General features: G+C 48.7%; 1 protein-coding gene across 1 annotated transcript in view; it reads left to right on the top strand.

The window, feature by feature from the left end:
• The first annotated feature begins 5,317 nt into the window (after positions 1–5,317).
• Positions 5,318–15,055, top strand: part of entpd1 (ectonucleoside triphosphate diphosphohydrolase 1) — a 30,323-nt gene continuing 20,585 nt past the window's right edge. The window contains exon 1 of the mRNA XM_055647161.1: positions 5,318–5,417. Within this exon, the coding sequence (XP_055503136.1) occupies positions 5,399–5,417 (19 nt within the window). The 5' untranslated portion in view covers positions 5,318–5,398. The remainder of the gene's footprint in view (positions 5,418–15,055) is intronic.

The following is a 15,055-nucleotide window of genomic DNA, read 5'->3' on the forward strand; positions in this document are numbered from 1 at the left end:
TCTCTGCTTCAAAGTTCTGCTGTTCATGCTGCCCAGACACACATCATGGTGCAGGGCATGTATCTCTGTCGCATTTATTAAACAACAGGAAAGAGTAGGTTAACCTATGATGAGCGTTTGTTGGCACTGGGCCTGTCTGTGCTCGCTGGAGTTTGGAAGAATGAGGGGGGACCTCATTGAAACATACAGGATAGTGTAAGGTTTGGATAGAGTGGATGTGGGTAAGATGTTTCCACTAGTGGGAGAGTCTAGGACTAGAGGTCATAGCCTCAGAATTAAAGGATGTTCTTTTAGGAAGGAGATGAGGCGAACTTATTTAGTCAGAAGGTGGTGAATCTGTGGAATTCTTTGCCACAGAAGGCTGTGGAGGCCAAGCCAGTGGATATTTTTAAGGCAGAGAGATAGATTCTTGATTAATACAGGTGTCAGAGGTTATAGGGAGAAGACAGGAGAATGGGGTTAGGATGGTGAGATCGATCAGTCACGATTGAATGGCAGAGTAGACTTGATGGGTCGAATGGCCTAATTCTACTCCTATTCCTTATGACCTTATGAACAACACATGACTGTTATCACACTACTGTGTGGGAAGAAAGTTGCACTACTTGATCCAATCCCACCCCACCCATGTCCAAGACCTCTCACGCTCTTTTCTCCTTCACGACTTCCGTTTCTCTGGCACCCACTCCCTCATCTCAACTATGGATGTCCAGTCACTCTACACCTCCATCTCCCACCAGGAGGGTCTTAAAGCCCCCCGTTTCTTCCTCGACCGTAGAACCAACCAATTTCCGTCTACTAATACTCTCCTAGCGGAGATGATCCTCACCCGTAACAACCTGTCCTTTGACTCCTTCCATTTCCTTGAAATCCAAGGCGTAGCTATGGGCACGCACACGGGCCCAAGCTATGCCTGCCTCTTTGTAGGGTAGGTTGAACAATCCCTGTTCGAGGCGTACCGTGGCTCTATCCCTGAACTCTACCTCCGCTACATTGACGACTGCATTGGGGGTACCTCCTGCACCCATGCAGAACTCACTGACTTCATCCATTTCACCACCAATTTCCACCCAGCACACAAATTCACCTGGACCATTTCCGACATCTCCCTACCGTTCCTTCATCTCACTATCTCCATCGCAGGTTACAGACTACTGACCGACATCTTCTACAAACCCACTGACTCCCACAGCTATCTTGACTACACTTCTTCCCACCCTGCTTCATGTAAGGACTCTACCTCCTATTCCCAATTCCTCCGTTTACGCCGCATCTGCACCCAGGATGAGGTGTTCCCGACCATGGCATCGGAGATGTCCTCTTTCTTTAGGAAAACGTGGGTTCCCCTCTTCTATTATAGATGAGGCTCTCACCAAGGTCTCCTCTATATCCCGCAGCTCCGCTCTTACTCCCCATCCCCCTACTCATAACGACTAGTCCCCCTTGTCCTCACAATCTACAATAGACAATAGGCAGGAGTAGGCCATTCGGCCCTTTGAGCCATCATGGCTGATCATCCCCAATCGGTACCCCGTTCCTGCCTTCTCCCCATATCCCCTGACTCCGCTATCTTTAAAGCCCTATCTAGCTTTCTCTTTAAAGAATCCAGAGAACCGGCCTCCACCGCCCTCTGACGCAGGGAATTCCACAGACTCACAATCCTCTGTGTGATAAAGTGTTTCCTCATTTCCATTCTAAATGGCTTACCCCTTATTCTTAAACAGTGGCCCCTGGTTCTAGACTTCCCCAACATCGGGAACATGTTTCCTGCCTCTAGCGTGTCCAAACCCTTAATAATCTTATATGATTTACAGATGCCCTCTCATCCTTCTAAACTCCAGAGTGTACAAGCCCAGCCGCTCCATTCTCTCAGCATATGACAGTCCCGCCATCTGGGAAATTAACCTTGTAAACCTACGCTGCACTCCCTCAATAGTAATAACGTCCTTCCTCAAATTAGGGAATCAAAACTGCACACAATACTCCAGGTGTGGTCTCACTGGGGCCTTTTATACTTTCCCTTTTCCCAACTTGACACCATTTAGATAATAATTTGCCTTCCTGTTTTTGCTAGCAAAGTGGATAACCTCACATTTATTCACATTAAACTGCATCTGCCATGCTTCAGCCCACTCACCCAACCTGTCCAAGTCACCCTGCATTCTCATAGCATCCTCCTCACAGTTCACACTGCCACCCTGTTTGTGTCATCTGCACATTTGCAAATGTTGCTTTGAATCCCTTCATCTAAATCATTGATGTATATTGTAAATAGCTGCGGTCCCAGCACCGAGTCTTGCGGTACCCAACTAGTCACTGCCTGCCATTCTGAAAGGGGCCCGTTAATCCCTACTCTTTGTTTTATGTCTGCCAACCAATTTTCTATCAATGTCAGCACTCTACCCCCAATACCATGTGCCTTAATTTTGCCCACTAATCTCCTATGTGGGACCCAAACAGACTTTCCAGGTGAGGCAGGGGTTCACCTGCACCTCCTCCAACCTCATCTACTGCATCCGCTGTTGTAGGTGTCACCTTCTCTACATCATCGAGACCAAGCGTAAGCTTGGCGACCGCTTCGCCCAACACCTCTGCTCAGTCCGTACTAACCAACCTGATCTCCTGGTTGCCCAGCATTTCAACTCCCCCTCCCATTCTGAATCTGACCTTTCTGTCCTGGGACTTCTCCATTGCCAGAGTGAGGCCCAGTGCAAATTGGAGGAACAGCATCTCATATTTTGCTTAGGTAGTTTACACCCCAGCAGTATGAACATCGACTTCTCTAATTTCAGGTAGTCCTTGCTTTCTCACTCCCCCTCCCCCTTCCCAGCTCTCCCACATGCCCTACTGTCTCCGCCTCTTCCTTTCTTTTTCCCGCCGCTCCCCGACAACAGTCTGTAGAAGGGTCTCGACACGAAACATAGCCTACTCCTTTTCTCCATAGATGCTGCCTCACCCACTGAGTTTCTTCAGCATTTTTTGTCTACTTTCAATTTTTCCAGCATCGGCTGCTCCTTCTTAAACAGACATACATCTTGGTCAGCATGGACGAGATGGGCTGAAGGGCCTGTGTCTGTGCAGTCTCACTCTAACACTCTGCTTCCTCCCATTGTTCAGGATCAAGCACCCCTCGACCCATTTCCTCGCCGTCGATCCACTTCCTGTGCTTCTGTTTAAAATCACAGGGCAGTACTTTCCGGAACATTTAGTTGTTTGGACCATGCTTTGCCCAGCTCTCCTCGTTGTGTTGAATTCCCCTGCGGCCTCTCCCAATGTTCCACTTATTGTGTAAACCTCCTTCAGACCTTGCCCTCTTCTCAGCCAGGTCCTGACAAAACCGTTTCATGTTGTGGTGATATATTTGCTACCTTTTTCTTCCTCCCCTCGGCCACCTTCCCCTGCCAACTCTCCCTCACATACTTCCTGTCAGGATACAGCTGCCAGGTCCCCCCCCTCCCCCCTCCCCCAACTGTTCCCCATCTTAAGTCTCCGCCTGCATCATCCCCTCCAAAGATAGGCATAAGATGCTGTAGTAACTCAGCAGGACAGGCAGCATCTCTGGAGAAAAGGGTGGCGTTTCAAGTCGGGACCCTTCTTCAGACTGAGAATCTGTGGGGAGGGAAACTAGAGATATGGAATGGTAAGCTGCGAAGAGGAGAGATCAAAGGGGACGAAGCTCAAGGAAAATGAAGAACGGATTATTGTTAGCCGAGGGGAAGGTACCGACGAGGCATACAATTAGTAAAATCAGCGGAAAGACTATACAGGATTACAATCGAGCCATCCACAGTGTACAAGCGGAAAGCGGTGGAGATAGGAAGATGCGGCTAGTGGTGGGACACCACCCCTTTCTGCAGAGACCTTTCCCTCCGCAACTCCCTGGTCAATTCGTCCCTTCCCACCCATACCACCCCCTCCCCAGGTACTTTCCTCTGCAACTGCAGGAGATGCAACATCTGTCCATATACCTCCCCCCCTCGACTCCGTCCAAGGATCCCAAGTCTTCTCAGGTGAGGCATAGGTTCATTTGCACCTCCTCCAACGTCAACTACTGAATCCGCTCTTCCAGGTGTGCACTCCTATATATATCGGCGAAACCAAACGCAGGCTCGTCGATCGTTTCGCTGAACACCTCCGCTCAGTCCGTCTAAACCTACCTGATCTCCCGGTTGCTTAACACTTTAACACCCCCTCCCATTCCCACACTGGCCTTTCTGTCCTGGGCCTCCTCCATTGTCAGAATGAGGCCAAGCGCAAATTGGAGAAACAGCACCTCATATTTTGCTTGGGTAACTTACACCCCAGTGGTATGAACATTGACTTCTCTAACTTCAAATAGCCCTTGCTTTCCCTCCCTCTCCATTCCTCCCTTTCAGATTCAGATTCAATTTTAATTTCTCTGACCAGCCTTACTGTTTCCAACTACATTTTACCTTCTTCTCTCAGCTAACATTATACATTTTCCTCATCTATACATTTTCCTTGATCTCCATTCCCTTTTACCTATTTGCACACCTTATATTTTCTTATCTCCCTCGCCTCTGACATCAGTCTGAAGAAGGATTTCGACCCGAAACGTCACCCATTCCTTTTCTCCAGAGTTGCTGCCTATCCCGCCTCTTCTTCCTGCGTAAGGCGTGCACAGCCTAAAGTTGTAGGTCAACTTGTTCTATTTGATCTTGTTTGTGCACGTCGGGTTGATTGCATTAGTGAAACAGGGCGGACCACGTGAAGGTTGCAATCTCCACCCCCGCCCCCCACCCCCACCCCGCAGGGTTACTCCAGCATTTTGTGTCCACGGTTTAAACCAGCGTCTACAATTCCTTCCGAAACATTAGCTACCAGTCCTCTTGGATCTTCTTAATGGCCAGAGAGGACACAACGATCTTCATCAAGGTCCCTGCTATTACCGCTCTTGCCTCCCTCAGGTTAGATCATGTCCATAGATTGTAGATGCTGAAATCTGGAGCAAATCATAAAGTGCTGGAGGAACTCAGCAGATCAGGCAGCATCTGTGCCAAAGGTCCTGAGCCTGAAACGTGAGCAATGTGCCTCCTGCTACAGGCTCGGTGCGCCTTTATAGCTCTTTTCACCTCGTATTTTCCCCCTTTCTCCCACATTCCTGTTTCTCCCTCTATGTCTCTCTCTCTCTCTCTCTCTGTCCCATTCTATCTCTCTCTATCCCTCTCTATCTCTCCCCATGTCCCGAACAGGGGAATCCTCGCTCAGTGACGGCAGCGACCGCTTAAACCCTCCCAGCTGCTGCCGGCACCGCCCCCTCCCGTCTTTCCTGGCGAGAGGGCGGCTCTTATTTAACCAGGGGTTAGCACTCGCTCTCGGACAGAGTCCGGTAGAGGCGGCGCAGCCTGGCACGGTGAGCGGGACTCCGGTACCGGAGATGGAAAAGCCGCAGGAAGGTAGGAGGCGGCGACGGGGATCCCGGTGCACCGAGCGGAGAGCTTGGGCTCCGAACCACAGGATCCGCTCGTCGCCGGGTCGGAGCGAGAGTCGGGGAGCTCGGCGCAGCCCTCGCCGGGTAACCTTACCCCCCTCTCATGGCCCCTCTCCTCACTCCCTCTCTCTCTCCCCTGCATTTCTCCCTCTCCCCCGGTCCCACACCCCCCACGACCAACCCCCCTCACTCCCTCCCCCGCCTCCCTCTCCCCGGCCGGGTTCCCCGGCGGACGCCGGTGCGCGACGGTGAGTGAGCCGGTGGCCGGAGCCGGGATCGGGTGCCCCGTCCGGTGGTGGGTGGGGGTGGACCCCGGAGCTGTCCCGGAGCCCTTGTGGCGTAGAGTAGTGATGCGCGCCACCGTTTACACAAATCGGGCTGTCCCGTCAGAGAGGTGCGATGAACGCGCTTGACGTCCCTCTTAAACCTCTCCCCTCTCAATTTAACCCTGTTCCCTCCACCTTTTAGAACCCTCTACTCCTGGAAAAGTTTATCCGCGTCTCTTATGATATTGTGCACTTCAATAAGGTCACCCACCACTCAGCCTCCTGCAAAGAGCCGGGTCTTTGGGGTGGTGAGGAGGTGTGATTTCTGCCTCTCGTGTCTTGGTTTGTTGGGGGGGGGGGAGGTCCTGCAGCATCTGAGGATCTCGGTGCATAGTGCAGCCACTGGCAGAGGTGGGTGAGGAATTGGCAAGGGAGCGGGGTGGAAGAGTGGAAGACAGGTAAGGATGAGGTGAGGCAGAGAGTGTTGGGGCTCCCAGTCCTGGAGGTAGCTCTGGTCTGGATAGGAACCAGCGTATGTTGGAGAAAGTGGAAACGAGGAACTGTACATAAAGGACACAAATGTGCTGGAGTGCGGAGCTGGTCAGACCACATTTCCGGAGACCAAGGATAGATGATGTTTCAGGTTGGGACCCTTCTGCAGACAGTGGCACAGATGGTGGAGCTGCTGTCTCACGGCACCAGAGATCCTGACCTCGGGCGCTGTCTGTGAGGGGTTTGCACGTTCTCCTGTGGATTTCCTCCCACATCCCAAAAGACTCGTAGAGTAGTAGCCTGAAGATGGGTACCGACCTGAAACATCACCTATCTATGTTCTCCATGTCATAAGTAATAGGAGCAGAATTAGGCCATTCGGCCCATCAAGTCTACGTTGCCATTCAATCATGGCTGATCTATCTTTCCCTCCTAATCTCATTCTCCTCATACCCGTACTAATCAAGAACCTATCTATCTCTGCCTTAAAAATATCCATTAACTATGGCCTCCACGGCCTTCTGTGGCAAATAATTCTACTGATTCACCTCTGACTAAAGACATTCCTCCTCATCTCCTTCCTAAAGGAACGTCCTTTAATTCTGAGGCTATGACCTTTAGTTCTAGACGCTCCCACTAATGGAAACATCTTCTCCACATCCACTCTAACCAGCCTATTTAACTATTTGACTTCACTATTTGGTACGTCCCCCCTCATTCTTCTAAACTCCAGCGAGTACGGGCTCGGTGCCGTCAAACGCCCATCATATGTTTACCCACTCATTCCTGGGATCGGTCTCACTCTTCTCCCTGGTAAACCGAGAGACTCCGTGCCCAACATTCAGCCTCTGATCTGTACTTGTCACTACACCCTTGCTGCGATGTGTTTCTCTCAGTCGTGACACAAGGGTGTTGGAAATCTGAAGGAGAAAGAGGAAATGCAAAGCTGATCGGGCAGCATCTGTGGAGAGAAACAAAGTTCATGATTCAGTCGAAGACGGTTAGTCAGAACTCTAATCAGAATGCTGAATCACTGACCGCAACAGCACGACACTAACAATACTTGCCACTTATCAAAGAATCAAGTCCAACAACACGAAACAGGCCCTTCGGCCAACTTTTTCATGCAGAGCAAGTCGCCTAAAACCTAGTTCCATTTATCCCATGTACCTGTCCAAGTGTATTTTAAACGTTGTTATTGTACCTACATCTTCTAGCAGCCCGTTCAATGTCCCCACCACCCTCCATGTGAAAAATTTGCCCCTCAGGTTCCTACTAAATCTTTGCCCTCTCACTTTAAACGTTTTTATTCTCCTACTCTGGGTATTCAGGCTATCTATTCTCCGCATGGGTTTTATACACCTCTCTAAGATTACACCTCAGCCTCCTGCGCTCCAGGCAAAGAAGTCTTATCTGTACTCTCTCTGTAACTGTAACACTATAACGCTGCAACACCTTATTTCGTCCACTGGTATTTTACTCTTTGCACTACCTGCTGTACTTGTGTATGGCTTGATGGTACTCGCATATGGTGTGATTTGACTGGATAGCATGTAAACAAGGTTTTTCACTGTATCACAGTACATATGACAATAATACAGAGTAATTAGGAAAGTGAATGTAAAATCGGCCTTTTTTATTGATTATAAAGTAGGGTGGTGTTTGATGTTGGGTGCTGAGTCCACACCTGGAATACTTCACAGTGTGGGTCTCTTGTTTAAGGAAGGATATTCTTGCAGTGGAGATTGCCCAGAGAGGGTTCACAGGGATAATTCCTGGGGTGAAGTGGTTAACACATTGAAGACAGGTTGGGCCATTCTTTACCAAAGAGAGAAAGTACTTGACACAGTGTAAGACCCTAGGATTCATCAGGCTGGTTGTGAGGGCAGAGACATAAGAAGCTGCGGATAGTAGAAACTTGAGCAAAAATCAACTACTGGAGGAACTCCGCATCTGTGGGGGGAAAGGGATAGATTATGTTCTGGGTCGAAACTTTCTTCAAACGGATGGTGTCGAGGGGAGAGCTTGAAGAAAGCGGTGGGGCAGGAGCCGGCAAGTGACGGATGGATCCAGAGTAGGAGAGGTTGATTGGTAGGTGAGTTAGGCGGGGAGAGTAGGGCGGAGATAGTGACTGAGGCTGGAGGTGACGGTGGCAAAGACAAAAGGTGCAGATGTTGGAATCTGATGAGGAAGGAGGGTGGGGCGTAAAATGTAGAACTAGCGGGAAGGTGGGTGGAAAGGAGGGGGAGAAAAATGGGTCCTGGTGTAGGTGACGAGCAGATGCAGGAAGGGAAAGGAATTGGGTGACAGGGCAAGAGGTGAGGAACAGAACAGCAATCTTGCTCTCAATGGAGTAAGACCAAGGAGCTGATTGTTGACCAGGATCCACAAAGGTGTCTTCATTGACAGAACAGTGGGAGAGAGTCAACAGCTTCAAGTTCCTGGGTGGATCGCTGAGGACCTGTCCAGGTCCCAGCACATTGAGGCAATCGCAAAGAAAGATCATCAATGCCTCTACTTCCTTCGAAGATTGAGATTTATATGTTGCTGAGTGCTTTATCGAACTTCTACAGGTGCACAGAAGAGAGCGTACTGACTGGTTGTGTCTGTCGTTTGGTAACTTGAACTCTCAGAAGCAAACGAGGCTGCAGAGTGGTAGACACTGTCCGGTCCAACACAGGTACTGACCTCCCCACCATCGAAGGTCCATCAAGGGTATTGAACTCTCCACTATTGAAGCTTCATCACAGGGACTGACCTTCCCACCATCGAAGGGATCTACAGGAGGAGCTGCCTCAAAAAGGCAGCCAGCATCATTAAAGGCCCACACCACCCTGGCCACACTCTTATCTTGTTGCGACCATAGGGAAGCAGATATAGGAGCCTGAGAACCATGACCTCCAGGCTCAAGAACAGCTTCTCCCCAGCAACCATCAGGCTCTTAAACACTGCACAACACTAACCTCAGCCCTAGCTCAGAACTGAACCACTATGAACTTTGCACTACTGTGGTTGCTTGATGTACATTTGGCCTTGCACCTCTGTGGTCCAGTTTACCAGATATAACTGATAATTTATTGTCATCGTTGCCTGTGTGTAACGTGCCTGCGAATTGCAGCTAGTTAGACTCGCAGTGTTGCGGTTTGTATGCAGTGAGATCACATTTCCTGCATGTGACACTCGGACTGCTTCCAACAATGACTAGTGAGCTACCACTGGTGGCTGTATTGTCCCTGACCTCTGCTTTTCAGACTGTGACTCATTCTTTGAGTGAGCATGTCAGAACCTCAAGTCATTGCTCTGCACAGTTGCTGCTGTGAGCTGTGACCCACCTCTGTGCAGGACCTGGTTACTGGTATGAGTGTGTTGTTCAGGTCTGACTGGTGGTGCAATTTCCATCACTCTGCCGAAGGTTCCCAGTGTGCATTCGCACAGGACGCTCAATGGTACTTTATTGTCGCATGTACCTAAGTCGGTGGCACCTAATGGCGGTACGTTGGCACAACGGTAGAGTTGCTGCCTTACAACGTCGGAGACCTGGGTTGAATCCCAACTCCAGGTGCTGCCTGTACGGAGTTTGTACGTTCTCCCTGTGACCTGCATGGGTTTTCTCCGAGATTTCCGGTTTCCTCCCACACTCCAAAGATGTACAGGTATGCAGGTAACTTGGCTTGGTAAATGTAATAATTGTCACTAGTGTGTGTAGGATAGTGTTAATGAGCGTGGATTGCTGGTCGGCGTGAAGCCAGTGGGCCGAAGGGTCTGTTTCCGTGCTGTATCTCTGAACGAAACTAAGTACAGTGAAATTACTTTTTTTGCATTAAATTCAGTAAAAATCTTACTCTACATAAGAAAAATCATACTTAAATACAAGTGTAAGGATTACACTGAAGCAGTACACAAGAGTCGCCACGTTTCCAGCACCATCTTGCATCCTTCAAGTTTAAAAGTTCTCCAAATGTTGAGTCTTAATTTAGCATTAAAGGTCCCTCGCCTTGGAAGCGGCACAGGGTTGGAGTTGCAAGAGACTGCCTGGCTAGGCGATGTTGTTACTATCCTCCACCGCTCTATGCTTCTGCAGAAGATCCTAATCAATAAGCGAGTTCGGTATCTCGATAAACGCAAGGAATCATGGGATTTGTCAAAAGATTTTTTAAAAAAGCGAACGCAGCGCTGTATAAACTGTGTATAAATTGTTAACTATTTTACCAAGGAATTCATCTAGAATTCTGTCAACTCAATAGCTTCCTTTCTTGTTCGGCTGTTCACACACTATTTACACAGTCCCAGTTCTAGTTCATGCATTAATCTGCAAATATGAGATATTCAAAACGTTAAACAATTCATTATTTTCATTTAATCCTTAATGTGTTTGCTACTGGAATAAAAAAATATTACTTGTATTTGAAACATTTTCTTATCTTTAGTCATAATTTATGTGTAAAAATATATTTAATCTGAGGCAGGCAGCGATTGTATCAGTGTGATGTGGGGTGATGCTTTACCTACAGGCGGTGTGAATGTATCGTTAGGGCAGGGGTCGGCAACCTACGGCCCACGGGCCTGATCCGCCACGTAACCCAAAATCATCCGGCCCGCATGCGTGTTTTATTTTAGTGACTAGAATGTCGTTCTTGCCTTCAGTGGGACCTTGCCCAGAGTTGCCCCAGTGCTCGGGCAAGGCAGCTCTCCAGGATGGTTTTGACTGGGATGGTTTTACATTGTGAAGTTCACTGTGCCTGAGTTATTAATCAGAGTGAACACCCGCTCCTGTGGACACGCCTCACTATGGAGTCTGTCACAGACAGATTCCACTGCCTGTTGGTCAATAATTGGATCGATCTCCTGAACCATTGGATCTACCGGCGTGTGTTCTTTCTGAACTGAACTCGCTGTGGAATGAATCCATTAACAGAGCCACTCTGCTGCCGGATTCTAAGTTGTCCCTGTCGTATCTCTGGAACCCTCCTGGTCCCCATCAGATGGCGAGTTCCCAGAGTCCTGGTTAAACGCAGCCGGTCACGGTTAAGTCTGTGAAACCGGCCCCATCAGAGACTGTGGACAGGATTAACAAAAGAAAGGACTGTTCCGCCTATTTTAGCAGGTGGCTGTTCGTGAGGAGAGATTTAATTTCCAACGGCATGTAAATGATGGACCAACAAGGGTTGACGCTGCAACAGCAGTAGCGAGTGCGAGAGTCTGTTTCAACAGTTCGTTTATTTTCAGCTGAGTTAAACAAATTAAAAAAAAACGTAAAGCAACTTGAATGATCACTGCATGTACTGCCGATGTCCTACATACTGCCATTGATAAAGTTACATTGCTATACGGCAAGGAGTGACCGAATCGAAATATATCACAGAAAACTGTAAAAGTTCGTTTGCTGAAGTTCCTACCAGGCACGCCAATAACTGCAGTGAGTGTATAACTGTTATACCAGTGTCTCAAACTAATTGCTATGTTCAGTAGACATCATATTTCTGCAATATACCAGTCTCAAACTAACTATTATGTTTAGTAGTCATAATATTGCAGCAATATTATGTCTACTGAACATAGCAGTTAGTTTGAGACTGGTATAACAGTTATATGCTCCAAAGCATAACGCAATAAAACGCCGAAGCATAACGCAATAAAACACCGAAGCATAAAAGTAATAAAACCAACAAAATCATCATAGTTTTGTACAAATAAACCATAAATACACCTAGTTAATAGTTTTGAAAGCAGTGTTTTCTTACCTCGAAGAAGCAAAACTGGAAAATACAGGTGACCGGGGGTGATTATGAGAATTTGCAGCCATTTGAACCGCAGGCAAACTAGAGGCTTCAATCAGGAGTGGGTCGCAGCTCCCCAGCTGACGGGACCTGTTCTTGCTCTCTTTGAAGGAGGCACTGCCCGCCCCAGCGAGTGGGAAAACACGCAGCCAGCACGTAATATGAGGGGGAGCATTTTCTCAGTCAGACTTTGTCGACAGTTGGGGTGGGGGATCAGGGAGAGAGAGCTGGCGATGCCGCCCAGACGGAACAGTTTAATAACAACCCATTAAATTCTGCTCTTCAGCCACTCGGCAACCTGGGCTGATTTGATCTGACAGCCTTCTCGCTAGCTTGCTGCGTGCCTGATCCTAACACAGTACCTCCACAAAACCTTTGGGGTTCGGGTAACACCTGCCTTTGCTAACAAGGGTTGGCGAACTGTGCTGGTCAGCGTGCACTGGGAGAGATGGCTGGGGGAAACGCAAGGCAACCACCGCTAACTTGGAACAGCACAGACCCTCCACTCAATCTATCCAATACTAAAGGGCAGGCATTTCCCATTTAAATGTCTTATATCGGATTGGCGGCTCCTTTACAGGGCTAACCCTGTACTCCGTTTTCCTCGAAGATTAATCTTTGCCTTCACATTGACACCGCCTGGAGGTAAAGCATCAGCCGAACAAGAAAGGAAGCTATCGAGTTGACAGAATTCTAGATGAATTCCTTGGTAGAATAGTTAACAATTTATACAGTTTATACAGCATTGCGTTCACTTTAAAAAAAATAATCCATAATGACCTTTGACAAATCCCATGATTCCTTGCGTTTATCGAGATACCGAACTTGCTTATTGATTAGGATCTTCTGCAGAGGCACAGCGCGATGGAAGATAGTAACAACATCGCCTAGCCAACATAGCCTAGTCTCTTGCAACTCCAACCCTGTGCCGCTTCCAAGGCGAGGGACCTTTAAGGCTAAATTAAAACTCAACATTTGGAGAACTTTTAAACTTGAAGGATGCAAGATGGTGCTGGAAACGTGGCGACTCTTGTGTACTGCTTCAGTGTAATCCTTACACTCTTGTATTTAAGTATGATTGTTCTTATGTAGAGTAAGATTTTTACTGAATTTAATGCAAAAAAAGTAATTTCACTGTACTTTAGTTCAGAGATACAGTGCGGAAACAGGCCCTTCGGCCCACTGGCTTTGCGCCGACCAGCAATCCACGCTCATTAACACTATCCTAGACACGCTAGTGACAATTTTTACATTTACCAAGCCAAGTTACCTGCATACCTGTACATCTTTGGAGTGTGGGAGGAAACCGAAGATCTCGGAGAAAACCCATGCAGGTCACAGGGAGAACGTATAAACTTTGTACAGACAGCAACCGGAGTCTGGATTGAACCCAGGTCTCTGGCGTTGTAAGGCAGCAACTCTACCGCTGTGCCGCCATTAGGTGCCACCGACTTAGGTACATGCGATAATAAAGTACCACTGAACGTCCTGTACCGATGCACAGGAAACCTTCGGCAGAGAGATGGAGATCGCACAACCAGTCAGACCTGAACAACACACCCATACCAGTAACCAGGTCCTGCACAGAGGTGGGCCACAGCTCACAATCGCAACTGCGCAGAGCAAGGACTCGAGGTTCTGACATGCTCACTATTGTTTTATTGGAAGAGAAAGAATGAGTCAGAAATGCAGAGGGCAAGGACAGTACAGCTCACTGGTCATTGTAGGAAACAGTCCGAGAACAATGAATACAGTTTATAGAGCGCTACGTTCGCTTTGTCTTCCCCGAATGACCTTTGACAAATCCCATGATTCCTTGCATTTATCGGAATACCGAACTCGCTTATACTGAACTCACTTATTCTTCATCTGATCATGAGGAGCCAGATGAAGCTCAAACAAGGCTCCCCATCTACATTAACCACCAACATTGGAGCCCCCTCCCACCTTTTTCTATGCCTGCTGCTCCACTCATCATTTTCAGCTGCTATTTCAACCAAGCTCGGGGCTTGGCTGTCGAGGCCATCTTCAAGCAGCAGATATTCAGTGACCAGGCGTGATGGTCAGCAGTGGGACCCCGCCGCTGAGTCCTGCCAGTCGCTCTCCAGTTTTTCTCGTCACAGTTTCCAAGATGCCCCATCTACACTAGTCCCAGCGGCTTGTGTTTAGCCCGAATCCCTCTAGACCTGGTGTGAGGAGTAGAAAGCTGGGCCGAGCAGCAGCCTTACACTGTGGTCTGGACCGGCAAGTGAGCAGTTGTTGCCCACCCCATTGTCCCAAACAGCGCCAGTCTCCTCTGCAGCTCGGTTGGCCTTGAAGTCCAGAGGAGGGATTATGGACAAAAATATTGCATGAAATATCAGTGCCATTCAGCCCAAGAGTGGATCGGGGACAGCCTAACGCACTGGGACAGAGAACCAGTCACATTAACCCCAGCGGCTCGGTGTCGGACCAGACCCTCTGTAGTCAGCGGTCATGGGGTGGACCGGACGTCATGGGCGAGCCAGGGGTCGTGGGGTGGACCGGAGCTGGCCTTGTTTCTGTCCAGTCAGCGTCCACCCTGTCTGTCACTCACAGTTTTGTAGAGCCATGGATGGCAGCAGGGAGGAGGCAAGTGATGTTTGCCTCGATTTTACTCCCACTCTTAACGAGGAGGAAGCCGGTGGTTCAGTCACCCTCAGCAGCGTAGCCAGAGCATGGAGAGTGGTCCTGCCCCGAGTAGACCCACCTCAGTGACTGCGTGCCATGGTGATGAGACTGGAGCTGTGCATGAATAATCTGACTGGACCAGCACCTTGCCCAAGGAACCTGTCCTGTGGAACCGAGTTTGTCAGAAGCATGAATACGGTGAGGCTCGGGTATAATGAATATCTTGCAGCAGCAATACAGGAACATAGTCAAACCACACACTGAAACATACATTTACCTGCTATTCAGGCAGGTCATACCATGCATGGTTACAAGGCAGGGCAAAAGAGAAACTAATTAGAGTCCAGAATCAGGTGTTACAGCAACAGGGAAAGTGGTGATTAAGAGTGCAAAGGTCACAGCGAGGTCGATCAGAAGAA

The sequence above is a fragment of the Leucoraja erinacea genome, chromosome 15, assembly GCF_028641065.1.
Source record: "Leucoraja erinacea ecotype New England chromosome 15, Leri_hhj_1, whole genome shotgun sequence".
NCBI classification, from domain to species: Eukaryota; Metazoa; Chordata; class Chondrichthyes; order Rajiformes; family Rajidae; genus Leucoraja; species Leucoraja erinaceus.